Here is a 27,800-nt window from a genome sequence, read left to right as displayed (position 1 = left end):
AAGAGGCTAACATGTTCTCCTTGATTAGCTAATTCCATTCTCACGAACGTTTCAAATCCTTTATTTCATTGTCCTCAGTTGACTTCGTTAACGTGGCCAAATAAACCCTACTTAACTGTAACACCATGTCAATATTTTAGTAGCTTTCACAGAGTTAATTGAGTTTCAGAATGAGTTTAAACCTCTGAGAGGAATACTTGTTGACATGTAACTCTGACATCAACCAGAATAGACAGACTCAGAGGCCAATATACTGCAAATACCTGAACAAATGTGAAAACTATACACTTTAAGTGACAGTCAATATGATTAGCATGAATAGATTCAGACAAATGATCTTCACAACTCGTTCTAATTTTGTGAGACTGTTTGGTATCCTCACTATAAAGACCCCATAAAAACAGTGACAATAGGTAGACGCACTTTATTCCTAAAACAGAAGCTGCACCATCAGTAGTGGCACACAATTATATGTACACATATACACACACGCAATTACCTAAATCTGTAATATAAAATATAGAATCTGACAATGTACCTCTTATTCCTCTTCAGAGCTCGAGTTACTGTGCGAGAGACTCTGGCACCAAAGCAGATGGAGAGGTAATTCTCATCCACTCACTGGGTGGGACTCCAATGCCCAGACCAGCCCCTTCATTTGTACAGCATGGCAATAAAAAGGTCTGTACCCTTTGAAAAAATAATACTCTAAAAGCAATCTACAGCAAATTCACTTGAACAGATTTCTGTATTGCAATTCAGAAAATTACATCACTTTAAACCAATTCCTTTACAGTGAGATGGCAATATACACACTCTCTAGGATTTGTAATATATAAAAAGATATTAAGAATTAAAAATTCCACATTTAAAAACTTACAATAAATAATATATGCAGGCATTTCATTAGGATAAAATTTCATAGATTGCAATCTACAGTCAATAAAAAGAAAAATGTATTCTCCTTTATGAAAAGTCCCTTGATCATCCAAAATGGGTTCTTGGCATTTGATTCATTGATTGGAAACTTCCAGTCAGCCAGTCAGTGTCACATGAGATACACCAGGAAGGGAAGTGCATCCTACGCGTCTTGTATGGTCCTTCTTCCCCTGGTCAGAGGTCCATTTAGTTGTTGGGGATCGCTGATCTGACTGAGTGACTCGTATCTCAGCAGCTAGATCCCACCAGAGATCAGAGCATGTTCATGATAAAGTTGTACATTTGGTTGAGCACCACAAAGTGAACAGGCAGACAGGAGCGACGGTCTTGAGTTGCAGGGTCACATGTTAGCCAAGAGAGGGCGTTGTATTGCTCCAGTACAAATCTGTCAAATAGAGGGGAAGTTGCATGTCACTTGTTGGAAAACACGCCAATTCAATGATTCATTCTGATAAACAATCCATAGTTCATTGGTTAAGAGATATTAGCATACCTGAGTACATCGGAGGTGTGGTTCGAATCCAAGGGATGGGAGTGTTTACTGTGCAGAAGCTCATCTGAAGACGACACGTGTAGGTGCAAGGAGGCCTGAGAGAGAAAGAAATTAAAGTGTTGAGCTTTCAGTGCAAAGTTACAAGTCAAAGATACAGAGTGTCAAATAGTGTTTGCAGCACCACATGGGTGGTCTTCCCCAGAAGACGTGTTCTCCTACCTTGAGGAACAGAGGACACTGGTTCTGGGCCTGTGGGCAGGCTGACCAGAACCAGTCAGGGAGCGGTCCAGCCTTGGCTGTGGAGATGAAGTAGCCCAGAGCCATCGGCTGCTGCAGGATGTTTAAGGCCTCCTCGTGAGACTCCATGCGGTCTGTACTCTGGCCCTGCAACACAGCAACTCATGATTTAATTCACAATGCAGGGTTCACCATACAAATTGCTCCTTTATTCCAGACAAATTATGATATTAGTATTATTCCAATCATTTCTCAGGCAAAAACTTGAAAATATTGTATTTTATCTTCCCCAACTTTTCTATATAAATTTAGTATGGTTCAGGTTATGGTTAATACTCCACCATATGGTGTAGCGCACCAAAAAGAGCTTAACACATTGCGATGAGGCGCATTGTGAGCTTGCAGATCTGCTATTTTTAGGCTTGTCAGGTCATACTGTGTCACGTTCATTATTGTAGTTCTTGGCGACACCAGGGGTAGCTATTTGGTAATCAGAGTAATCTGTTTTTAAAACAGATTCACAGAAGTCCATTTGAAGAACTAGGTCTCACTGGAAGCACAGACTCAAAATAAACACAGCAGGGTTTGGGCTGTGGGGCTTCTTCAGATTAAATGAGTGGACATGCCGCTCCACCAGATCATAAACATCTCTGTAATTTATTTACAGAAAAATTATCTAAACTGCACATAGTGCATTGCTGCATTCACAACTTTACAGCTTAATTTATACTCCCTAGTCACATGGTGTACCCTACCAAAAAGACTAGTGTGTACTGTGCTTAAAAAAAAAAGAACATCACAATTCATCTTTCAATTCACAGACTTGTATCAATAATTAACAGTGCCTTGCCAGCACAGGTAACACGTTTTCCATAAAAAAAAAAAAGAAAAAGTAATCCAACATTGACAAAGGTATGTCAGTGAATAGCAATATAACTAGGGCTGTCGCGATTAGGAATTTCTGGAGACGATTAATTGTCATACAAAATAATCGCGATTGACGAATATATCGTCTTTTTTTTTTATGCCACTATGATGAGCTTTGATAATACTCATACTGTACACCTTAGAAGAGCATTGCATTGCTTTTTGAACATCAGTTCAGTGGTGTAAAGTAACTATTAAGTACATTTACTTGCAAACTTTAGCCCTATTTTATACCGTGGTTATTTGAAAATAACACATCTACAAGCTAACAACGTGTCGCGTTGCGATGTGAAAATAGCCGATCTACAAGCTCAGAACGCGTCGCGAGGCGTTGTGAATAATAGCCGACAATTGCAAAAATAGCCGACAACTGAAAATAGTGACAATAGCCGATAATGTTTATCACGATCCAACATCTATACTCTAGTCGCCATCTGTGTGATCATCATCATCATCATCCCCTCCACAGCAGAGTAGCAGCGCTAAGCTAATCTGCAGTAAAGGCATTGACTCCAGTCCTCTGTGTTGAAACGAAAGTGAAAGCCTTTTTCTGTAAGTATCAAAGGGAATATAGTCCCGGGATGCGTATGGTACATGTGTGTGTTCCGACCGTCTGGAAAAAGTAATTGATCGGATCGGTTGAAACAAACTTTTTAAGCATGTTTAGCCAGCCAGCCAGCCTGCCTGCTGTGTGACTGCAGTCAGTGTGTCCCTGCTGCCGTTGACTGACTGAGGAGGAGCGGCCGGGGACGCAAGGAGGACTCAGGAGGAGCCGCATTCAAGAATGCAAGTGTTGACGTGAGGTTTAAGAATGGTTTTATTGTCAAAACACAATACTTTTTTAATTAAATTGGATAATTGACGATAATCGCGAATATGAAAAATAATCGCGAATATGAAAAATAATCACGAATAGACAATTATGTATTATTCGCGACTGCCCTAAATATAACTATGCATAATTGCAAAAAAGATATACATGGTTTACCTTGCTGCCATCTCCCCCCTGGTGGTAATGAGAGCCAGGGGAGTGTACAGGTGAGGTGGTGGGGGAGTTAGGCAAGATGTTGATGAGGTCAGGATCCACCATGTCGTTGTCAAACAGGTCAAAGATGCCCATCCCGTCAGAGCCATCTACACATACACACAAACACAGACACAACTTAAGGATTTGTACTTTCTCTTAAACTCTCTTGACCGAGTAAGGTTCTACCTGCTGTTAGAACCTCATCAAATATTGCATGTTTTTACTACAATGGCTTGTATAAGAAGACATTGCAGATTATCATGGACACTGGGAGACAATAATCATGGGCACTGGGAGACAACCATACCAGGATTAATGGGGTTGAAGTTAATGTCCATGGGCTCAGTGGTGTTGGAGTTGACCTGCACCATGGCAGAAGTGGGGAACACCAGGATGTGAGTACAAGATGTGTCCTGAGGTGTGCTCAGCGCGGACGTCTGCATGTTGAGTGTGGTGCTGCGGCCAAACACTGAACCTGTCGACACAGAGTCTAAAAAACGATAGAGAACTCGTCAGAAACAAACTCTATAATAGTAAATCTATGAGTTCATGGTTTCAATTCAGTGGCCTTTTCTTACCTGGCATGATGGCAAAGGATCCCTGGGGCTCCATGGCGACCAGGCATGCACTGAGGATGCTGGGAGTGTCAGCGGCCGAAATGCCACACATCTTGCAGGTTTCCTTCAGTCGTTTGCTGATGGTCTGAAGGTTCCTTCTGCTCAGCAGAATACTCCAGTCTGGAACAAAACCGTTTTGTGTATTGTTTATGATTGTTATGTACGTAACCTTTGTTTTGTTTATTGTTTATGATTGTTACCAGCACAATGTACTTGGACAGCACATCATTGAATCAACAGTATGTACCTTTCAGCTCGCCGTGGCCCATTCTGCCGAGACGTCCAACCACTACTCTCCAGGGCAGTGATGTCACTTGTACCAATCCGAGACACCAGTCCCACAGCTTCTGCAAGCCCAAGCGCCTGGCTGACCCCTTTTTCCTTCTGGCCCTAAACCAAAAATAGCTTAGATTAAATATGATGTGTGAAAACATGTTAAAGAGCTGGCTATATTACGTAACAGAGATGTTAAAGGAGAATTCCGGCTGAGTGCTTTTCTTACAGTACTCTGATGTTATTCCATCCATGTACTAGCTAGTTAGGGATCCTGCTAGTTAGCTTTGACTGGAAGGGGTGGGATTTAGCAGTTTGCCTTTTTACGGCAGTCCATTATTCACAAAACTCTGTGGACACATTCTCCACCATTAATGAGGAAATATGGACATAATTTAGCTTAAAATCACACAGCTCATGTTCAGAGCTGCGGTGGACTCGAGATGAAAGAAGAAAAAAAAAGTACAGTGTGTTCTGGGATATAATTAGGGACGGAGCTCGTTCATTTTTATTGATAATGAGCACCATATCGATCCTGCTTATTGAGCTGGGCTTTTATCAAGCGTTTTCTAATATTTCGTGGAAAGATGTGAGATGAAAGATTCTGAACAGAACTGGTATCTTTTATTATTGGTCAGTTGTTGTGACTGAGTTTTTGACTGACCTCCATCTATAAGGATGACGATTTAACAAAAGTAAAAAATATTTTGTGCAATAAAATGGATTTATATTATGAATAGTAGTGTAATAATTTCTTGATTGCCTCTTGCCTTGATTGTTTAAACATGATGTCATGGGACGCTATAGCCTATATGCTCGATAACATGCTTGATAAGCCCAAAGCTTATTGATACCGGGTACTCAATAAATACATTTGTTATCGAGTTTGTAGCAGGCCCTCGTTTCGAGCTCCATCCCTAATCATAATCAGATTAACATGGTAAATCGACTAGTCCGGGATTCTCCATTAAATGAGTGATCTTGAACCTTGATGTGGGAGTACAGTAAACTGTATGTACCTGTTGGGTACATCAATGCTGATGATGCACGTTTCCAGAAGTTCTCCATGTTGGTCAGTGCAGGAGGCCAGCAGCCAGCGCTGATCATGGGAAAGACAGTAGCCCACAAACAGAACGTTGTACTTCTGGGCTGCTTCGCCGAATGTCTCCCCCAGCTCCGTCTGCTTGTCTTTCACTGGTGCCAGGATGAAAGGAGGCGTGTACAGACGCAAACACTCAGGTCTCTGCAAAAAGGTCAAAGGATAATGTTTTTAAATAAAGACAGCAAAATGACAGTGGTAGACATAAACATAAGCTAAATGAAGCCAGCTTACTAGATGACCATCAATACAACACAACATTGTCTATTGACAGCTTCTGTCGTATTATGTACATGCATACACAGACTATTTCCCCATTAATGGCTTTATTCGTTTTGTTTGCACAGTTAATCAATTCATGAATGTTTGAACCTCGTATATAAATCAATCTTTGTCTCCAGGGACCATTTTCAGCTTTACTTTTCAAATCAATCCATGTTTTTAAATGCATCATCAAAACACAATAACATAACATTGAAATAATAAATACGTTATATTTAGTATTTTGGATTGCCCATTTCAAGAAAGTTACCCTCGTAGGGTCTTCGGGTCACTTTGACCCGGTTTTCAATTTTCAACATCAAGAAAAAGTATGTTAAAATATGTTTTTATCCATGAAACTTCTTCTGCTTGGCTTATTTACTGTACTAAACATGTGATATGAAAATGGTACATGTCATGCATTTGCAACACCCCCCTGTATCAACATATAACACCCAGGGTCTTCGGGTCACTTTGACCCGGCCATTCAAAGTGTATGCTAAATGGCTAATATTTAGACCATTTCTTTCTGAAAAAACATTGGACATATGGATTTTTGAGTACATAATTTGCTCACCATTACAAATTACATTGATAACAATTCATTCAATATTATCTCCGCCAGGCCGGGATGGCCAAAGGTGAGGGATTATGTTTTCGTTGCTTCTGTCTGTGAACAGCTAATCTCAGTCACCGCTGGACCAGTCAGCGTGAAACTTTACATGTACTCCCCCGGGAGGCCTAGGAAGATATTCAACCCCAAATCGTCCTGTTATAGCGCCACCATGAGGCAGAATTGAGCAAAACAAGTTTTGGGGGATATTTACAATACCGATTTTCTCTGGTCATTTGATCAATGTCATGGCCTACAGTATGTGTCACATTTTCTATTCAGATTGGCCACGATTCCAAAGATGCTTACGATTTTTGCGGGAGTGGCACATTTTGCTACCAAATGGGAACTTCATCCCTATGCCACTTTACAAATTCCAAGTTCCACAGCATTCCGACGTGATTTGTAGCATTTCTTTTTTATTTTATTTTATTTTGAGTAGCCAATTATGGTTTACCCTCTTTTTCTCCCCAATCCAGTCCTTATGCCAATTGATTCCTCCCCTATGTTGTCACTGCTGTTGTATCCTACCGAATCACCTGACAGTGAGGACCCCCCACCGAGTGGACGTAGGGCCTTCGCCCTTCGTCCTACTCCTCCCTCCCAAAACCAGCTGCCGCCCAGCCTGGCTGTAGGAATACATGTACAATTATCAACCTCTCCGCCCAGCTTCCCTTCCCTCGAACAACAATTGTGTTTGCATAGATGCCCCACGATTGATTCAAATCCACAACCTCTGTGGCAGTGACACTGTGCCATCAGAGCACCTGTAGCACTTTGTGCAAATCAGAATGGGACAAGAAATATTTGACATATAGTTCTTGATCAAATGACAATAGGGATAATATGTACCAATTGGTGTGAGATTTGGACAAAGTCTATATTGTAATACCAACAAGATATTTTGCAAAGATCAGTCTCATGGTGGTGCTATAAATGACAGATGGAAAAGATTTCTAGTGGAGTTTCTTTCTAGGCCTCCTGGGCGTATGTGTGCCAAGTTTGATGCTGAAGTGGTGCCTGAGATTAGCTGTTCACACAACAGCCTGATGGTGGCGCTATAAGAGGCAAATGTGAAGAATTAGGGGAGGAGGTTCTTCCTAGGCCTCCCGGGAGTGTATGTGTGTAGTTTCACACTAATTGGTCCAATTTGCCTGAGATTAGCTGTCCACAGACAGAGGAGTGAAAACATAATCCCTCACCTTTGGCCATCCCGGCCTGGCAGGGATAATACAAAATATTTATTGAATTGTTAGTAAAGTAGTTAATAATGACAATCAAATTGTGTTTAATATGATTTTTGGGGATTTCTAAATACTTTAGAATGGTTTAATATGAGCCGGGTCAAAGTGACCCGAAGGCCCTGGGTGTGACTAAAACACGAGGATCCTACGAGGGTTAAGTCTCAGTAAGTTGATTTTCATATTGTGTGTTATATTATGTGAACTGAATGCCATGGCTTCCTCAAAAGACAACAGTAAAGGTCAGCAGTAATGTAAATTACACAGCCAGTTGCAGTCAATAGGCCAACAAGCCAGACAACTGGTATGGTCTCATATCTGTAAGATCAATTACCTCTGGGTTCTTGAGTGCCATGTCGAGGGCAAGGCCAGGCCCAAAGCCAGTGAGAGCCTTGAAGTTGGTGGAAGAAGGCAGAGGCCGACGACACTGAGTGAAGACAGAGAAGGCCAGGGACTTGAGGTGCTGGCCGTAGAGGTGACGATCCCCGCTACGTACAGGCTGCAACAGGTACTGGCACGGAACAATCTAAAACCAAGAAAACAGAATTTAAACTACCAGTTTAATGCCATGTTTTCAGTTATGTGTGTTAGCTACCGTTTCACATTATTCATGTTTTATTTGATTAAAGTAGTTTGATCGGCCTTCCCTATTCACTAAATATCGGTATTGGCCACTGAAAAAACATAATCAGTCGATAACTAGTGATATAATCTATGGATGTTGAGCTCTCTACCTGCACAGAGACTGCGTTTCTGATGTGAAGGGGCAGGAACTGAAGCATCTCCAGATAGCAGCGCAAGAGACCCATTGTGTAGACGCTGGAGTGAACCTCTCTGTCAGCGTCTTCATAGCTGAAGGGGTCCACGATGTACACCACGATGGCAGGGGGGAAAGTAACAGCATGGGACTCCCCGTCTGTGGGTTTGCCCACCTTGTCTCTGTCCATTGTGCTATAAGGGATAGTGAATTAGTTAGCATGCAGTGTAAACAATGGTTTCTAAAAAGCCTGGGGGATTCGAGTTCAAAATCAGTATCACAATTGTCATCATTTCACCAAAATAGTGAATATGGCTTCGATGCGCTGTGAGCTTGTAGATTGGCCATTTGTCATTTCTCTATGCCACCATTATACAAACAAGTGTAATACATAAAAAATATAAAGTACTACAAGTTATTGGAATAATGGTTTCAATGTATTATGCATTATTTGCCCAGCCCTAGTTTTTATGAGCATTGGAGGGTGACCTACGTCTCTATTGGCTCAGTGGGGGCCTGAGGCGGGTTGGCAGAGCAGCCGGGTTCAGCCAGACCTCCTGGTCCCTGGGGGTTTGACTGGGGTCCGTTCTGAGAAGCACTGCCCGGCAATCCCCCCGTTCCAAAGCCGGGGTAAGAGCTTGGCTTGGCCGGCGCCATTCCCCCAACAATGGTCTGGGGTCCTGAGGAGGTGGAGGAGGGAGGGGTGCTGTTGACCGGGGCAGGCTGAGCAGAGCTGGTAGTGTTTGTGCTGCTGGAGGAGCTGGAGGTCTGGGAGGAGGTGGAGACCACGGCCGGGCTGCGCTGGGACAACAGAGAGCTGTCCAAGGACTGGCCTGACAGGTACGGAGCTGAGGGGGGGGAAGAAGAATCATCAATATCATAATATTATATTGTATGAACATAGGGCTGTCACGATATGACAATGTACATGACGATTAATAACTGTCACTCAAATAATTGCAATTGATGCAATTAATGATATAATTGTTTTTGTCGTTGACAATTACATTTCTGTTTGGCTTGTAGGATTTGAAGTTGCACATGGCAGATATGACATAACCTACAGTAAATAAAGACATTTATGGAATATTTGACAACCTTATACTTAAAAAAGGACGATGATAGTGGAAATAGCCGATCTACAAGCTCACAACGCGTCGCGGTGTGAGCTTGTAGATCTGCCATTTCCACAATTTTAATTTTAACATGTTTGAAAATATACTAACATTTTTCAACATGGAAACGATTATGACAATATAATTGCGATTATGTCCAATAATTGCGATTAGACGACGATTATGTAATACTTTTGACAGGCCTATATGAACATGCTAAAAACAAACGCAGTTGGAATCAAAATATAAATGCCCTGTGAGGTTGCATTACCCAAATCATGGCGGCAGACTTGAGCGAAGAGCTTGAGCTTGTTAAAGGCTTCGTTGTTCCCTTCTCTGGCAGACATCTTGAGGAACCAGTCGCTAAGGGGCTGCTCTGCCATGTTCTTGACCTCGGCGGTGCCAACCTTCAAAATGCCCTCTGCGTACGTCTTACAGATGGCCCTGTGTTGGCCAAGCTGGCATCCCTGCCAAGGAAACATTAGAACATTAGAAACATTAGTTTAAAAGAATGTGAAATAAGTTTCATCTTTGCCTTTCATCAAAAATCTGAAGTTGCTTTGAGGATGTGCAAGCATTTCAGAAGCTGTCAGTTACTGACCTCGTACACGGCACTAAGATCCTTGAAGAAGGTCTTGGCTCCACGGATCAGAGCCTCACTCTCAGGGCAGATGACTACATATCCCACATCTCTTTGGGAGCCAAATGGATCCAAGAGGAGTTTTTCCCAGTAGGGCAAGCCAAAGGGAGACAGCACCACGAAGTCATACTCATAACCAACCAGGAACGTAGGGATGGGCAGTGGCTCTGGAGACTCATCTGTACCTGGAGTGAGAAGACGGTGGTCACGGTTTAGATTCAAGAACACAATGAAGACTTTTGGCTGTTGATCTGAACCCATACAGTCAAGCTTTACAGTGTATGCATCCGCAAACTAAGTATTGTGCCGCCATGTCATTTCTGATGAGTAATGCTGTTGTTGTGTGACAACTCTTCAGACTGATAAATAGCTGTGTGTTTACCATAGGAACCTCTGCCAGCCATCTTGTGGAACTGTTGCCAGGTAAGTGGGCCCTGTACACCCCAGGAGCGCACACTCCTTTTCTTCTGAATGGTGTCCTGCAGCACAGGCTGCAGGGACAACAACACCCGTAGCACATCCTGAGAAAACAGCTTGCTCATGTCTGTCGCTTCAGGAGAAAAATGGAAAAACAAAGTCAGCATCATGATCACAAACTCAATTTAGCAGTTAAAGGGACACATCAAAAGGAAGGAGAAAAGTAAAAACACATACATAAGTACATCAGCAGCATAAATAAATAATACAGTATATAAATACACTCACACTTTCGTTTGGGCCACTGATGCAGACAGGTGCTTTTCACTAGTGTTTCGTCCACTTTGCCTCCTGACATATTGTCCATAAACTGCCGGCCGTGCTCCAGTGCCATGTAGCAGTCGTTATAGCAGTCTCTTTCCTCGACGCGCACAAACGAGCGCGAGGGCAAGCCCACGGGCTTGGGGTAGTCCACGCCGGCCATGGGGGCGAAGGGGTTAGTGCACTGGTCCTGCAGGAGGAGGATGAGCTCATCTGGAGGCTTCTCCTTCAAGCTGCCGGCCTTGTGCAGGGAGGCAGCACGCAGCTCCTCGTAGGATCGCTCCGTGTCACGACTAGCGTCAGAGCCCCGCCCCACCACGTCCAGCTCGTCTTCCAGGAAGAGCCCGGCCGCCTGGCCAAAGCGCCGGTTGGAAACGGCACTGAAGCCACAGGTGCACGGGTACTGGGCCTCGCCGTGGTCGTTTAGGTACACCCCCACGTCGGCACCGCGGATGTTCATGTTGCACACGCACACGCAACAACTTTCAAAGTTGCAATCCTTGAAAAGATTCATGACCGACTCTGAGAGGATGAGGGTGACGTAGAGGCTGTGGGCCTCGGGGATGGAGGGCACCGTGGCGGGCTCCACCGAGCTGAGCGGGCGGCACGTGGAGGGCGTGGAGGCCGGCGAGTACAGGTCTGAGTTGTCATACTTGAGCGAGCCCTGGACGCTGGAGGGGCCGCGAGGCGTCCGTGGAGTGCGAGGTGTTCGGGGGGTGGGGACGGAGAAGCGCGGCGTGGCTGGGGATGGGGATGGTAGGATGCCGGTGCCGCTGTTGCTAGGGGGTGCGCTGTTGGACATGAAAGGCGTGTGTGTTTGAGGGGTGTAGCTCTCATAGTTCGGCTCCACACTGGGGATGTTACTGATGCAGGGAGAAGAAACAGCAATCAGAATGACTTCAGGTCACAATAACAACAAAGCACATTAGTTTAACTCAAATGTATCAATCCACTTTCTTATTTCACAGCTTAGTGCCTTACCTATCTTTGGTGAGCATTGACATGGTTGGCACTGGGGGCATGAGATCCATTTTACCCAGGGTCCAGCTGGGTGTGTACACACACTCCTCTGGCAGCTTGATGGGCATGAAACACTGGCTGGGCAGTGACTTAAGGGGGGCATACATGGAACATCCAATAAAAGGCTGACAAGCGTCTGTCTTGTACACAAAGGAGAAGTCCTGAAAGATGGCGAAGAGGTGGTCATTAGTCACAAGTGAAAGACAGTTTAAAGAAATTTTAGTTTTTCTTAGCCAAGATTTAGTTGTTGTCGCACCTTGATCTCAGAGGGTTTAGGGCTACAGAAGCCTTCCTCCACCTCCATTTTGTAGTGGCTGCTGAGCTGACTGCCGTCCAAAAGTGTGAGACCTGACCCAGCTTCCAGGGTACCATACTCTTTCCCAGTGTTCATGGGAGAATAGCCCATGATGTGCTGTTCTAAGGAAGGCGGAGTGGGAAACATTTGGTGCAGGTCTGCCGAGCCTGGAGCAAGGGGAAGACGGAGATGACATGATTAAAACATTTGTCAAAGTACTAGCGTTTCTAATGATTCACTGTTACATAGAAAATGTCCTTACTTATGCAAGACAAAGGGTCCAGAGTCGCATGTTTAGCATCCTTAGAACCAAATTTGTCTTCGGTGCCAGTACCGGCTCTCCTGGATCCAGGCTGAGACGAGAAAAAGTGAAACAAAGTAAGTCTATGACATCAACTACCATTTCATCACTACACTTATTCTATAGGTTTCAACTTTCAACAATATTAAAATATGCACCTAAGCTCTGGGGGACATGTTGTGGTCTGTACTGCACATCTGCCCAGAACTTGTGTTATACTATAGCGCATATGCAGCAGTGTTTTGCTTAAAAAGCATGCATGCGCTCAGAACAGATGCTACTAAACTGAAGCCAGCAGTACAACTCTGGTGCAGACGTAACAAGGGCTGCAACTATCCATTATGTTCTCAGTGATTATTCTATCGAATACTAAAAGCATTTTTCTTTTCTTTTATGGCAATCAATGAATTAACCATAAACAGTAAGTATACTACAATGCACAACCATCTTAACTATTTATTTATTTTTTTCAACTTTTCGCCTATAATGACATGCCAAAATAGGGGATGATTATAATTTGATTAAATGATCAATACTTTGTTGGAAGCAATTAGATCGATTAACTGTTGCTTGCCCCCCTAGATGTAACTCAAAATGATGTACAAACCGCTAGCTCATCCTCATCAGAGTTGAAGATTTTGTCCAGGTCGCTGAAGGACACAGCCAAGTCGTTCTCATGTATTAGACTGGTGGATACAGGAGGTTTACTGCCTGCTGATCCTTGGCCATCTGCAACACAATTCAATGATAAGTCATTAATAGCAGGTGTTTAAACAAAACCTTATTCACTATAAATTTGAATGACAATGACTTATTTACTAAAAACACTAGGGATGTGCACAGCAACTAATTTCACTGACGTTTAAATTATGATTTTGTATAACGGAATAACGTTCAAAAAATATTGCCACTGACAATTATTTTTTGCACGACACTACCAATATAAAATAGGGTGTAAATCAGACTAATCAGTTTAGTTGATTATAAAATATCTATTCTATTACATTTTCGTGTTGATTCGTTTATGTATACACATTTTTAAACAGTTTAGAAAAAGACTGATTAATTTAAGGGTAATCGATAGAATAATCAGAAAATAATTGTTAGTTATATATAATTATAATTGTTACTAGTCAACTAGCTGTGCACATCCCTAGAACATTTAATAAACAACTTGAGATATATTCTCACCATCTGATGAAGTCCCAGTTCCATCATCCCCCTAGGTAGGTGAGGCAAGCAGAAAAACAATTCTTTATTCTAGGAACCACATTATTGTCTAATGGGCAATCCAGATGTTGCTGCGTGTTACAGGCTCACGCACACACACACACACAACCCCCCCTGAGGTGCATATTTTAAGTGGAATAACACAATAATCAAGTCATTACATTATCCATGTCTTATGTGCACATTAACCAGCTGTCCATCCTTTCAGATTTCTAGTATAGCAGGACTTCCCAGAAGTTCCCACATGTAAATACGGGGGTGGAGCAGAGGATTGCCTGCGTAGTCGACTCAAACAAGATCCTTTACATTCAAGACACCAGACCACAACAAACGTTGAAGCCCACTGCAGTGGTGTTGCCATTCAGCCGTTGCAGTTCGTCCATGACCGCGTGACCGTGCTGAATTTGACAATGTAAGCCCACGGCGGCTTGCTGGCCAGTGCCGTGGGAACACGTAATATGCATATAATTATAAATACAGTGTTAATACAGAATAAATGACTAATATCTGGATCAATTAGATTGCTAGCTTTCATGCCCTGATGCGTGCAATCAGCCCACCTTGTGCTTCCTGGTAGCCTCCCTCTCTCCCCCTGGCCTGTCCTTCTTCTCTGTGAAGCTGAACTCTTCGTCTCCCTCTACGAAGGCGTACGGGTCCGACTTGTCGCTATGCTCTCCGTCCACTGTGGCAGATGCCAGATGGCTATTTCTCCGCTGGGCATAGGTCTTCACCAGTTCCTGAGACACCTTCAGGGGCCACGTGCCACCTGACATTAACCTGGTAAAGGAAGAAAGGAAGACGTGCTCAGACATACACCAGTATATCCATGCAAATAGCAACACATGCTTTTAACTCATTAAAACCGGGAAAGCGTCGTGTCATTTTGGAGTTGGCTGTTCAAAAATAGCAGATATACAAGCTTTGAGAGCACCACAAAGCATCTACTATTTTTGAAAAATCTTGTCTCAAATGTGAGAACTACTGATTTAGAGGCCATTTGTAGAATTGGCCTCAGGTCTTAATGGGTTAAAATACTCACTCAGTGACAGACACAACACTCTCTGCTCCTCCGCCTCCTCCTGAGTCATCTCGTATTTTGTCCACAGCAAGCTGGGGTGTTAGGAAATCAGAAGGCTTCCTCTTGGGCAGACAGAAGTACTTCCAGGGGTTGTGGGTAGAGTCTTCATTGGGGTTGATGGCTGAACCTACATAGACTGTGGGTTCCAAGGGCTCCGTATAAGCTGGGGGGAAGGGCAGGGGCATAGGCACAGGGTCTAAGTGGGGCTCCTCGGATGAGGCCTTCTGGGGCAGGAGACAGGGCTCCACCGACGGTGGGTAGAAGGGCTGGTGAATGGGTGTGGAGGAACTCTTCAGCTGGGCTGCTGGGTCACCTTCCACGTGGTCACAGGGATGGGGGCTGAGGGGAGGGGGCTGGGGCGAGCCTGCCAGGTCAGCAGGGGGGCCGTGGGTGTGCAGCGTGGGGGCTTTGGGTGGGGCCGAGTCCACGTGATGCAGGCTGGGGTACGAACTCTCGTCCTGCGTTCGCAGGCAAAGCCTCTGGGACTGTGGCGGCTCAAGGGGCTGCTCTTCGCTCAATGAACTGCGATGATGGAAAGGCATCTGGGGCCTCTTCTGCTGCTTCTCCGCCTTCTCCAGCTTGTCTCCTAGCTTGTGCTTAGGGGCTGGCTGCTGCGGTTGGCCTGATGATGGCGGGTGTCCTGAGGTGCTACTGGTACGCTGTTTCTGACTCTTATGCCTGTGGTACAGGAAAAGGACAAATGTTTTCAGTCCTTATTGCCCCTGGACAATGGTAGCTCTTCAAGAAGATAATTAGTATAAAAATGGGTAGAACTATGTAAATGCTGCAAAAGTGAGATACTCAACAGTACCTTGCGCAATTGCACTGTGCCCTTTGACTTGGTTCTATGAAGTCCCAAATTCCAGGTTTGTCTGGATCCTCTTCACACGTCCCATTGGTCAGCGCACAAAACTTTCTCCTATGAGGAAAACCAGAAACAACTCATCACAATCAGACAGATAACTCATCACTAAGCATACACACCGTCATCTGTTTGCTTTAATTTATTTTTCTCTCTTTTCTGGTTTGCTTTATTATTAATAAATATTAGTTTCTTTCTGCAAGAAATATTTTAATTATATTATACAATCTATATTATACTACACATTTTCTATTTTAAATTTCCATTATTTTCCAGACTAACATTTACAGAATTCTCTGTAGAGTTGTTACACCATATTTGACATCCGAGTACAAATAGTAATGTTGCTAATTGTTTTCATAATCCAACCGTTAATGTATCTTCAATTCTCTCTATATAAGTTATGCTAATATGTTGCCAAATAATTTCAAGAAGATTGTAGCCAGCAGACCTGGAAATGACCAAAATCTAATTTCATACTTGTGTAGGAACCCTGTACTATAGTTTGATAGTGTAATAAAAACATTTACCACCAACCCCCCTGTCCCGTCCCTTGCCAAAAATAGCAGATCTACAAACTCGCATCGTTATGAACTTGTAGATTGGCTATTTTTGGCAAGTATACATCAGGCTTAAGCTGGAGGGGAAACCCTCTGGACATACTTGCTCTTGGCGCGGTTCATGTTGCACTCCTGCCACACAGACTCCACCACCTGGCTGGCCAGCCTGCGAGGAATTTTGCCACCATGGAGACTCCTGCTGTTGGAGCTGTAGCCGTCTGAGGCAGAGGCCAATTTTAGCCACCTCTGGGCAGGCTGACAATCTGGGGGAAGACAGAACAAACCCATAAATAATACATATTATCACCAAAAATACTGTCTGTTAACTCATTGACTGCTTTACCACAAGTTTCCCCGAGTTATCCCATATGTCCAGGCCCCCAGGCCAGAGTTTTTTTTCCCCAAAAATATTCTAGGCATGATTGCGAAATTGTATGTTTCACCCCCATACCAACCCCATCTTTTAAACATGGCAGCCATGTTTGTTTACATATGAAGAAAACATAATGGCTGCCATCTCATGAATGCCTGAACGGATTTCTAAGCGGATGTTTTTGTTTGAAAAACACCACACGTGGTGCATGATCTAGGCATGGGCATGCATGATCCGTGCACTATGAATTACATGGAAGTCTATGGAGACTGGGGGCATCCATGGAAGTCTATGGAGACTGGGGGCATCCTGGAACTTCAAAGAGATTTTTTAAAAAGCAGCGAATTAGTTAAAATGGGTCGAGGTGCACTGAATTTAACTGGATCACAGCTATGTGGATCAAATGCAAGTCAACATATCAAAGTCTCTTTAAGAGAAGTCAGTTCACTCGGGCAACATCTTGGTAATGGCCCCGGTCAGTAAGTTCAGACTAAGAAGACACGATTACTTTAAATGGAGTTGTCTATATCTAAAGTTCTGCATTATCTTTTACATTTTATATTTAGGAACATCTGTGAATTGTATACAAAAAGGAGTTTTAAAATCAGTTCCAAAGTAAATACTTTTTCACAGAGAACACAGGCTATGATTGTTCTAAAGATATGCAGACAATATGCATTGATTGGCCGGGTTTGCTGGTACCGCCATGTCTACCATTTTAGGGTTTCCCATTTTAAAGTGATAGAGTGCACTGTCTCTGAACATAAAAAGTCTTACCGGTCTGAGCCTCCTCGGGTGATGTTGGAGGTGTGAGAGTGACAGACGACATGGCAGGGTCTCTGTGAGCAGCCTGGCCCTGTGGGGCAGCACATAGGCTACCTGACGGGTTTATAGAGCTCTGGGGAGCCATGGCAGGCAGGTCCGACATGGGTACAAGCACCAGGCAGGCAGGGTACACCATCCTCACACCCGCTGGAGAAGCACAAACATAGTCTGTTACTTTACCTCAACAACTTATGAATCCATGTTAAAAGCTCAACTTTATCACATTAGCACCTTTCAAAATCAAATCCATATCAGACCACTTCTTACCGACAAGGACTTCAACAGCAGCCAATGAGTCATCCTCCCAGTCCGGGTCCTCCATCTTGTCCTCTTGAGTCTCCTTGGGACAAGGGCTGATGGGATAGAACTGCCTCCACTCTTCAATGAGCTTTTGGGTGGTATGGTCCGACATCTTGAAGGCCTGACCAGTGAGGTTCCCATTCAGGCCATAGGGGCTCAAGATGACTGGAAAGGGGAGAGGAGTGTTTAGGGAGAGTTTCTACAACCCTATTCGTATTAAATTCGTTTCTCAGGGTAATTAGAATGATACAGATGGTTCCATCTTTAGTGATGTCATTCATCAATTCAGAAAGTTCTGAAATTCATAAGCCAAGCATGACTGTCACACACTCATTTATCATTTACCACTAGAACAGGCAATTGGGAGAAGAAAAAAGGGTAGCACTTTATACAAACAGCCTGTTTGTAGAAATAAGCATTCATTAAACCATTAATAAGGCACTTATAGGTCCTTATAAGATGCTTAGTAACCGTATTAGTTGTTAATAAGGCTATAGAAAGAAAGAAAAAAAAACTACAGAAAAGGAAAAGAAAAAAATAATCTTGGTGTAAAACGTATGAAAATGTCAATGATATGATGGGCTCAAACTTTTTATGTAAAAAGAAATCATGACCAATTCAGGTGTGATTAAGGCCTAGGCCAGACGGAGCTGGATATGTCATATATCCCGGTTTTTCAGATATCCACATAGAAAAATATCTAGGTCCACACACCAAAGATACCTAGGTCTAAAATAATCTTATTGCCCAGACCTCCACTAGGGGGACAAGCACACACACAGTAAAGTCTTCAGAGATATCAGGGTTCCATGTCTACATGGATCCAGTGGATCAATGTCTTCACTTATTTATCCGGTTTAAAAAATATCCAGTTTCACAGCCGAAATATCCAGCTTCGCGTGGCTGCAAGCCCCCAACAGCACAAAAAAATGTCTAGCTTCAGAAATATCCAGCTCCGTGTAGCCGGCACCTAACTCATTTACTGTCCCAACCCGAGAATCGAGAGAAAAAGCCATTGGTCCAGGCCGCTTCGGCCGAGAAACCAGAGAATTTGATTTAATTTATAAAAAATAATCCAAAATCAGATCGCCACTCCAGGCCTAGAGGTAGTACTTCTGTTCTGGGCCGGTAACCCGGAACCAGAAACACATTTTTTGGCCGGAACAAGCCATTTCTCTGTACTCTGTTTGCTTACTTTGTAAACACTGCTGAGGCTAACTCGAGAACGGTAGCTCGGATTCACAAGTGTTTTTTTGTGTTTGCAAACGGAGAACCGCGTGCACAATCCATTAACCATCGAGGACTATGGACACGATTTTTGTGGCAGTAAATGAGTTCAAATGACATGTCATAGCAAATGCCATGATCTTTGAATCCTGTCAAACAGGGTTTAGGACTAGCTGTAGAAAACCAAATAAGCCATGTGTCATCAACAATTCCTACTTAAAGTAAACATTCTTTCTCCATGTTTACATCAGTATTTGCATGCCTGGCATGTTCCTACCTTGCATGGGACTCGAGCTCTGCTGGGCCATACTAAGGTGCTCCTCATTCAGCTGTTGGACAGGCTGGTGCTGCGCTATCTCCACACTTGTGCACACATTGCTGTCACCATGCACAAAGAAGGTGAAGGCACACGAAAGGTGCTCACTGTAAGAAAAACAAGTATCACTGTGAATAACAAGGCCATGTTATTAATTAAACAACAAGCAAAGTCCAGGCTAGCAGTAGCACTGCCAATAATATTACATTTTGTATGAGCTTTTCAAGGCGAGAATGGTATCATTCATGGCTCTAAACCTAGTGATGTACTGTATATGTTGGTAACTTCAAACTTGGTATGTCTTCTGGCATGCTGAAGGACAACATTTGTGTGAAATTAAATATGAATATAATTGATAATGCTGTAACAGACTTTGGTTAATGTGTCAGTAGAGAACATGTATTTTCATATATTCATGTTATTAATTGAAAGAACCAACTGTCAATCAGAAAAAAGAAAACCATATAAAAAATGATGATAAAGATACTATGTCAGCAAAGAGGATGTGGCAGGCCCTACTCCTGGAATATTTGGTTGTCCACTTCATTCCTGCCATGATTAAAGAGTTGTTCCAGTTCACATTGGTGGCTTACAAGGATCATAAGTGGCAAGTAGCCAGGGAGGCCAGCTAAGACCTTCAGTCAGACTGCAGATAACAGACTAAGCTTTAGCAGAGTTTGACCCCACATAACACCTTCTTCCAAAAATAGGTGAAAACGTGACATAAATGATCATAGCAAAAAGAGATGATCATAGCCTTGAAATGTTTAGACAGTTTAACACAGCATAATTTTCTAATAAGAGCTGCATGGTCAAGTGGATAAATGCACTAAAAAAGTTCTTGTTGACATGGTTGCTGTAAAACCACAGTGCAGACTCAGCGTTTTCAAATGACTGCCCCGTTTACCAGCCAGAGAAGGCGACAGTGAGACTGCTGGATCTTTCTGTTTGAGGTGCTGCACTGCCGTCTCAACACCCACTTATAGATGTCTTCATTTAAAATGAGGCCAAAGGGGCCAATTCCCACACACATTTTTATAGCCTGTAACGGTGACACTAGCCAACAAGCACTGCAATCACCTTAAGTCTTTGCAACAGCAGTTACAACTGAAAAGCTCTGGTACAGTGTGCAAAGCAGCCAGAGGTAACTGTGCAAATGGTTTTGCATTATGAGAAACTCAAGGCTATATGAATCACTAGAGCCAAACAGCCCTGGCTCAAATTAGCCCGGCAGGGAACTCCAGGATTCCCCAGCCTCCATGCATGTGCAAAACGAAAGGCAATAATACTTTTGTAAATACGATATCAGAGTGGTACTGGGTACACTACTTGTTCACATCAAGCTGGGACATACTGTGCATGCACTGGACAGATTCACTTATCTTATCACAACACAGACTAGCTAGCAATGCCTTTTAGTTTGCAGGGTTGGTTTATCAAAAATGATAGTGAATAGCCTATATTGGATGCTCCGAGTCTGCGCCTTTATCTGATGATGGAAGACCTCATTATAGAACAAAATAAGCAATAAATCAATATAAAAACAGTTGATGACCACTCTCTCGCACACTTAATCCATGACACAAGTTGAAACAATGTCACAATGAAAATCCACAATTTCTAAACAGATTGTCAATGTTCCAGATTTCCAATACTTCCCTACAAATAATTAAGCTTGAAAATGTCCAGCATGGTAAATGACAGCCATAGAGTGCGAGATTCAGACAATCTGCTTCAAAATGCTTGATCAGTTCAAGTAGACGCTGAACTGAGATTACTGCATATAAGATCTATGTGGAAATTGATTTAGTGTATCATTACCTCTATGGGGTCAGACTGAGTCACATTGCATAGTCGTAGTGTTTTTCATGGTGTCACTGACAGACACTCTGATTTAGATGAACCCAGTGCATTCTTTTTTTTAACTATACTGCATGTATACAAAATGCTAACCACTAAAACGTATCAACCATTCCTGTTAAAATGTATTCTATTTTTACAAACGTATCCACTGGTGTAGCCATCAAGTACTGTCTGCATCAAAATCATGGGTCAGAGCTGCAAAACATTCAGCAACATATAATTACTAGCTTAAAAACTATAAACACCATTTACAAATTATGAATTACTATGTTACAAACATCAAAATCAAGACAAAAAAAAAGGTTCACGAACATCAGGTGATTGCCCAGAGTCTGTAACAAATGTCAACCTTGATAGCAAATTCTCAGTACGACTCTCACAGCCTTTATGCCAGTTATGTACTCAATTCTGCCACCAGATTTGAACAGTTAGCAATTAGCATTTACCTTGCCCCTTAGATGGCTTGTAGTACCTCATAGGTGGACTTTAACCACTTAAGCCCTATTTTATACTTGTGTCATGTGGGGAAAATAGCCGATCTACAAGCTATTTATAGCATTGTGACGTGTTCTGAGATGCCATTTTTCGAAAATGTAGTCTCTATTGGCATGCCTAAAATAAGGATGCCAGGCTGAAAATGGTTACTTAGCAAGGCAAAACAAATAATAAAAGTTTGCCCACTTAAGCTTCCCTTTGCAACTCTATTTTGGTACCACCTGAGTAGGCTGAGTGACGTTTCGAGCACACCACTCTTCTTCAGAATAGGAAATTAGCATTGGAATATAGTCCAAAGTAAGTTAATTAGGGTCTTGTCAAAAACTATTTTTGATTGAAGTGGTGTATTATTTTGGACAATTAATGTTTCTGTGAACAAAACTGAGGTACTTTACAACAAAAGGCTCTAATGAGCAAAGCCTTAAATAGGGGGTTAGTGTTTAACTTATTTATAATCTTTGCACAAACCTCTAAAAATGATTTGTTTTGGATATTGGAAATAAAGTGTTAAAAATGCTTCTTATGATGCCAGTCCATATGAATAAAACCATACCAAACATATGGCAATGCCCTGGCAGATAAGGGACATACCTTTTATTAATGGGCTTCTCCTCCTTCTCGTATGGTTTAACGAACCACTTGCCAATGCGGACAAAGCCACGGTTCATGAGACAACGTTCCAGCAAGTTGTGGATGGCTTTGAACAGAAGTGTACGGCACTCGTAGGACAGCCCACTCTCCCACTCACCATCCTCTTCACCTGAAAGCAGACATAAATTAATTGTGCAACTTAATAAACCCAATATTTAGTTTATCAACCAAAAGGTTCTTTGGACACGTCAACTGAACCTATCTACAATTATGAAAGTGTGTGCTTTTGTGTTCACTATGATATGAGGTTGTGATAAACAAACAAACACATTTGCCAGAATGCCATGGGAGTACTGGGATGTACACTACAGAAGCATAACAGATCCCTGTTTAGGATAACTGCTGTAAAGTTTTTGTTGATGAGATTGTATGTTTGCTCATTACTGTATATAGACTTCACTCATGCTATCCACACATACCATTATATTAATATTATACCAGCCCAGTCAGACCAGGTGCAGATGGCTAGGGCTAACTGAATCTACATATATTTATTATATTTGTACTCCCATTTAGTTTCTCTATGTATCCATCTATCTATACCCAGAACAAGACATGACCAAACTGTTTGCAAAGCTACTGACCAATAGGAGACACCTACAAGCTGTGTGATTTTGCTCAGTGACCTTAGATAGTGGGGATACGAGACTCTAATCTAATCACGCATGAGAGATTCCCATCACAATCACGAATACTGCCTGAACTGTCCAAGGCTACGTGTGTAACGAAATGTACCTTTTCTCTTACTCTGTGTGCATGTAATTTACTGTATATGTCCAGACTTAAAAATCATCGTCAGTGCAAAGCACCTTCGATATGGAAAGCACTTACTTGAGAGCTCATTATGGATGAGCTCTGCAAAACTGGGGTCATCCCCCCACCAGAAGAGCCAGAGCTCTCTACGGCCAGGGGTGTGGTGCCTTCTCCACACACTCAGCACATCTGCCGCCAGACATCGGCTGAAGCTACACAAGATAGGGTCCTCCTCGGTTACAGGGAACAGGATCGGTGACGACGTGGGTCCTTGCCACACAAAACGGCGCCATTTTATTCCAGTCAAATCAGCCTAAGAGAACAAGACAAACAGCATGAATATGCATGAATAAATAACAATGTATCGCTTCAGTTCATCAAACTGTTGTTGACTGCAACACCGACTGCATTAACATGTGAATGGTAAAAATAAAAATAAAATCCCCACCCGATATCCCTTCCCCACCCATTGCACAAGGATGCAGACAGTGTTTTCAATTAAAAATTTAAAAGGAGGATTAATGACCAAAAAGTGCTAACTTGAACAGCGATGACAGTTTGGAAAGTTTTGCAACATTGTGTGCATGCACTAGTACATAGCAAACATACAGTAATCACCCTGCTATCCTGTGTTATAAACCAGTGGTTCTTCTCAAACATTTTCATGTCAAAGACTGCCAAGTAGATATGCATTAGACCGAGGACCCCCATTTCAAAATGTTCCGTGCCAGGGACCCCCATAATACAATTTCGTTGTTGAGTTTAAGATAACATTTTAATTGTTCTTTTTTATATATATATTATCTTACTGGATTAACCTCTGTCTGCATAAATGATTAGTGAACTTAAACCGATACTCATTTTGCTGGGGACCCCCACAGACCCCATGGGGTTCCCCAGGCCCCACTCTGAGAAACAGTTACCATAATATAAACAACTGATGATGAAGCACTTTTGTGTCACAGAGTGACTAAAAGCAAATTAGCCGGATTAATATGATAGTAATTACTATGGTGAGATCTCCTACATGCGTGGATGAACACAACGATACCATCTTTATTATTATAATAGAAACCAAGTATTTAAAAGACTAATTTCTCAATGTTTTAGTGGTTCAATAAAAGGTTATATAATATGAAAAGGGTGATTTAGAAGATCAGCCAATCGGTCTGAGGCTACCAACGGAATGTCACTCAATGTTTTTGTTACCAACTTTGATTTGTTCAAGTCAACAACTGTGTATGTAACGGCGCTGCGTTGCATTATGCAGCATGCACAGCTATTGTAGAATGCAACACAGGCTATTAAAACCAAGTACAATGATCTTGCAGGTTGCAGGCCTGTGATGCCTTCACTTGTGTCTGAACTGACGTTACAAAGCTTGTGTTGCCTGATTAGCCAAAATGGCTTTCCGGGCCTCTCGGTTATCACATACAATCCAGATACCAAGGATGCAGCCGTGGCGTCACAACTAAGCGTCCTCTAAGCTCAAAGTGCCTCATAGTCTGGCGCATAACTTGATGCCAACCAAATTGCTTCGTTGTATTACACCCAGAAAAAACGCGTTGACGATTTTCTTTATTATTTTTTTAACCAGTGGTGTAAAGTAACTAGCCTTAAGTACAATTTTGGGGCATTTGTACTTGAGTATTTCCAATTCTTTTACTTCTACTCCACTACATCTCAGATCCAAATATTGTAATTTTACTCCACTACATGTATGCAAACTTTAGTCACTAATTAGGCCTACTTTGTTGAGTATTACTACAAAACATAGATAAACACTTCAGCCCTATATACATTTCGGCCAATTGAAAATAGCCAATCTACACTGTGAGCTTGTAGATCTGATATTTTCCAAAATATTTTTCTAGCCTACATTTGAAAGGTTTAAATTGGACATTCTGCATAATGAGTACGTTTACTTTTGGAACTTTAAGTACATTTTGACAATACCTTTGCACTTTCACTCAAGTAAATGATGAACTACCTGTAACAGTATTTCTACATTACAGTATTGATACTGAGTACTGTTTCCACCACTGGTGAAAACAGTAAACACAGCAACACTTCCGTTCCGACTATTGAGACGTCACGGTCACATCCTTGTTATGTTGTTCATGGCCGCTAACGTTAGCTAACTAGCGCATACACACTACACAGAGATAGAGACAGAAGTCTTACCAAGCAAAACAGGTTGGAGTGGCAGTCCTCCAAACTGGCCCCGTTTGGTACAAAGCACGAACTCATCCTCCTTTTCACTGCGTTGTTGTGGTCGTAGCGTTACCGTCCATTGTCTCAATCACCATGAGGAGAAATAACGAATTAATCCGCTATAACTTGGCGACGAAAACACTCCTAACGTGCGCGATGTGCTTGTAATTCCACGTCAAAGAGCAAAACGCTACTAAACCTGCTAGCTTCAAGCTATCCAGCTAACGTTAGTCTACTAGCACTGACAACTTCTACCGTCCCGGCGCTAGCCTAACAGCTAAGCTAACGTTATTCATCAATCCTGCCGTTTGGTCCGATCTGGTAAACTTGGCCGCCAGCTTTACAGCTATGTAATGCTAACGCCAAATATAAGCAACGTTAACATGACACGAGCCGGCTAACCTTCAACCCTATATTAGCAATGTTGTGTGCGCAATGAAAACAGAGGCGATCGCTAGCTAACAAAAACTTCACCCCGATAGCCTACTAATAGTGGCCGGGGCGAGCTAACAGTTGCTAAATGCTAGCTAGCCCGATCTGAAACAATTTCAAAGCAAAGGAACTCTCCCCTCCCCCTGGTCTGTCCTAGCCTGTTAGCGCACAAGCTAACATACCAAAGACCTAACGTTAGCCAGCCATAGAAAACAATTAGCTACACCACACTCATCTTCTCTAAAACGCCACAATCCCCCGAAACTCTAAAAACTACTCTTAAAAACCGATACAATAGTGAATTCTCCAGATTACTCATCGACTACTCCTCCTATCTCACTGATCCATGGCTCCTGCAGATTTCCATTATTTCAATTCATGGATTGAATTCTTTAATGGCGGCCAGGAGGACAACTCTGCCTCTCAACTCCCATTGGCCAATTTGTGGTAATGGGGGCGTCATCTGGCAAGTAGCTCTGTATGACTTCACAGGTTTATATACCCTTTATATATACCGTACACAAGATGAAAGCATAATAGATCTGTCATCATCACTTCTTAATCATATCACTTTACAGACCCGATTCATGATCTTTAGGAGCGAACTCTGATGCCAGAAAGTCGTGTGTAGTAAGAAGAGAAGATTTGCGTCTGGATTTTGAAGGAAATGCAATTTTATTTTAGAAAAATTATAGATGTATTTTTCATCTTCTTCGAGTAGTCTACGAGTACTGTGCGAACATGTGGGCATACCGGTAGTTCTTTTGTCTGAGGATCCGACCATTAGTTTGCACGATTTAGTCTATAGGCTGCGGTGGGTGCCAGAAAGGAGGTCAACTGAGAGGGTATAGATTGACAGGTCATATCATCAGGAGCAGTAACAGACATGTAGCCTAATCTGGATTATGTAATCAGATTAGGAAAAACAAATTGGAACTCTAATCAACCCAGATTATGTGTAATGTGTAATTAGAAAGTAATTAGATAGTTGGAAGCTTGATTACATTTTGTATACCATACACACACACACACACACGCGCGCGCGCGCGCGCTCTCTCTCTCTCTCTCTCTCTCTCTCTCTCTCTCTCTCTCTCTCTCTCTCTCTCTCTCTGGCTAGTCTGAGAGCCGCACGCATAGTGAAGGTGATGTCATGCGCATTGCCTTATTGGGATGTTTCTAGCACAAAAGACAGGTGGTGGTACTTTGGTGTCCATTGTCAGACAAATGGCTGGCTCTGCTCTCACCACACCTTGTATTGTGACGCTAATTCAGACAGGAAGAAATAGAGACAAATTATAATTACAATCTCAGGGTGGTTTTCACACCCCGTCCACTTCTCCATCACTTGGATTCAAGGAAGGCGTGAGAGACACACAATGAGGGTTTCCCTGGGCAAATAAAGGTTCTTTTAAACGGAACATGTGGTTCAAAATACAGGACTCTTATATGGTTTCGAGTTCTGGGGACGTCCACTTAATTGCCAAGTTCACCAATAGGCCTATTTTACAAAATGGTACAAGTTGAGGTAAAGAAAATTAGGGGAAATGAGACAAGGCTATAACTAGTTACTAACTAAATATACCACACCAAGCATATTATAGTCTATGTCTATTTTGAATTGAGAAATTCCTTCCAGTCTGTATTATGTATGCAAAGTTGACACATTGTGTTTTTGAAGGGGAAATGTATCTGAATCTTGTACACTGAATGTATAATTAATTATCCATAACAATCGGATTAAAATGACCACTATCAGTCTACTTCTGATGTTTTTTTTTAAGTTATATTGTGATTAGATCGACTTCAAATCAAGGGTAGACCAACATCTTTTCTCTAACTTGTCGTGGCCAAACCAAACCACACGATGGAGACATTTCTAAAGCCACCTGTCAAACACATATGCCCGCCCCTTCCCCGCCCACCATCACTAGCCCCGTATCTCACGCCCGTCATGGATCGACCTCAACCTGGTGTTGAGCAGTTTAGCCATTTTGCCACGTACGTCAACACAAACGTTCAATTTTCAAC

At 42.5% G+C, this 27,800-nt stretch overlaps 1 protein-coding gene across 1 annotated transcript; it reads right to left on the bottom strand.

Annotated features, from left to right (window-relative positions):
* Positions 1–540: 540 nt before the first annotated feature.
* Positions 541–26,131, bottom strand: LOC308290445 (mediator of RNA polymerase II transcription subunit 13-like). Its single transcript, XM_080732280.1, has 30 exons — positions 25,311–26,131; positions 23,205–23,439; positions 22,314–22,482; positions 19,326–19,471; positions 17,789–17,986; positions 17,474–17,668; positions 16,427–16,586; positions 15,713–15,820; positions 14,863–15,579; positions 14,384–14,600; positions 13,785–13,815; positions 13,201–13,322; positions 12,555–12,645; positions 12,254–12,459; positions 11,959–12,158; positions 10,945–11,840; positions 10,622–10,789; positions 10,201–10,424; positions 9,871–10,066; positions 8,978–9,332; positions 8,462–8,678; positions 8,062–8,253; positions 5,533–5,756; positions 4,488–4,630; positions 4,202–4,360; positions 3,931–4,113; positions 3,585–3,730; positions 1,652–1,816; positions 1,433–1,527; positions 541–1,324 (listed from the first exon to the last, which is right to left on the bottom strand). Exons 1-30 carry the CDS (start codon positions 25,374–25,376, stop codon positions 1,192–1,194), a joined length of 6,357 nt encoding a protein of 2,118 aa, XP_080588406.1. The 5' UTR covers positions 25,377–26,131; the 3' UTR covers positions 541–1,191.
* Positions 26,132–27,800: the final 1,669 nt, after the last annotated feature.

The sequence above is a fragment of the Nannobrachium achirus genome, assembly GCF_963921795.1.
Source record: "Nannobrachium achirus genome assembly, chromosome: 8".
Lineage (NCBI taxonomy): Eukaryota > Metazoa > Chordata > Actinopteri > Myctophiformes > Myctophidae > Nannobrachium > Nannobrachium achirus.
This window is presented reverse-complemented; position numbering and strand designations above follow the sequence as displayed.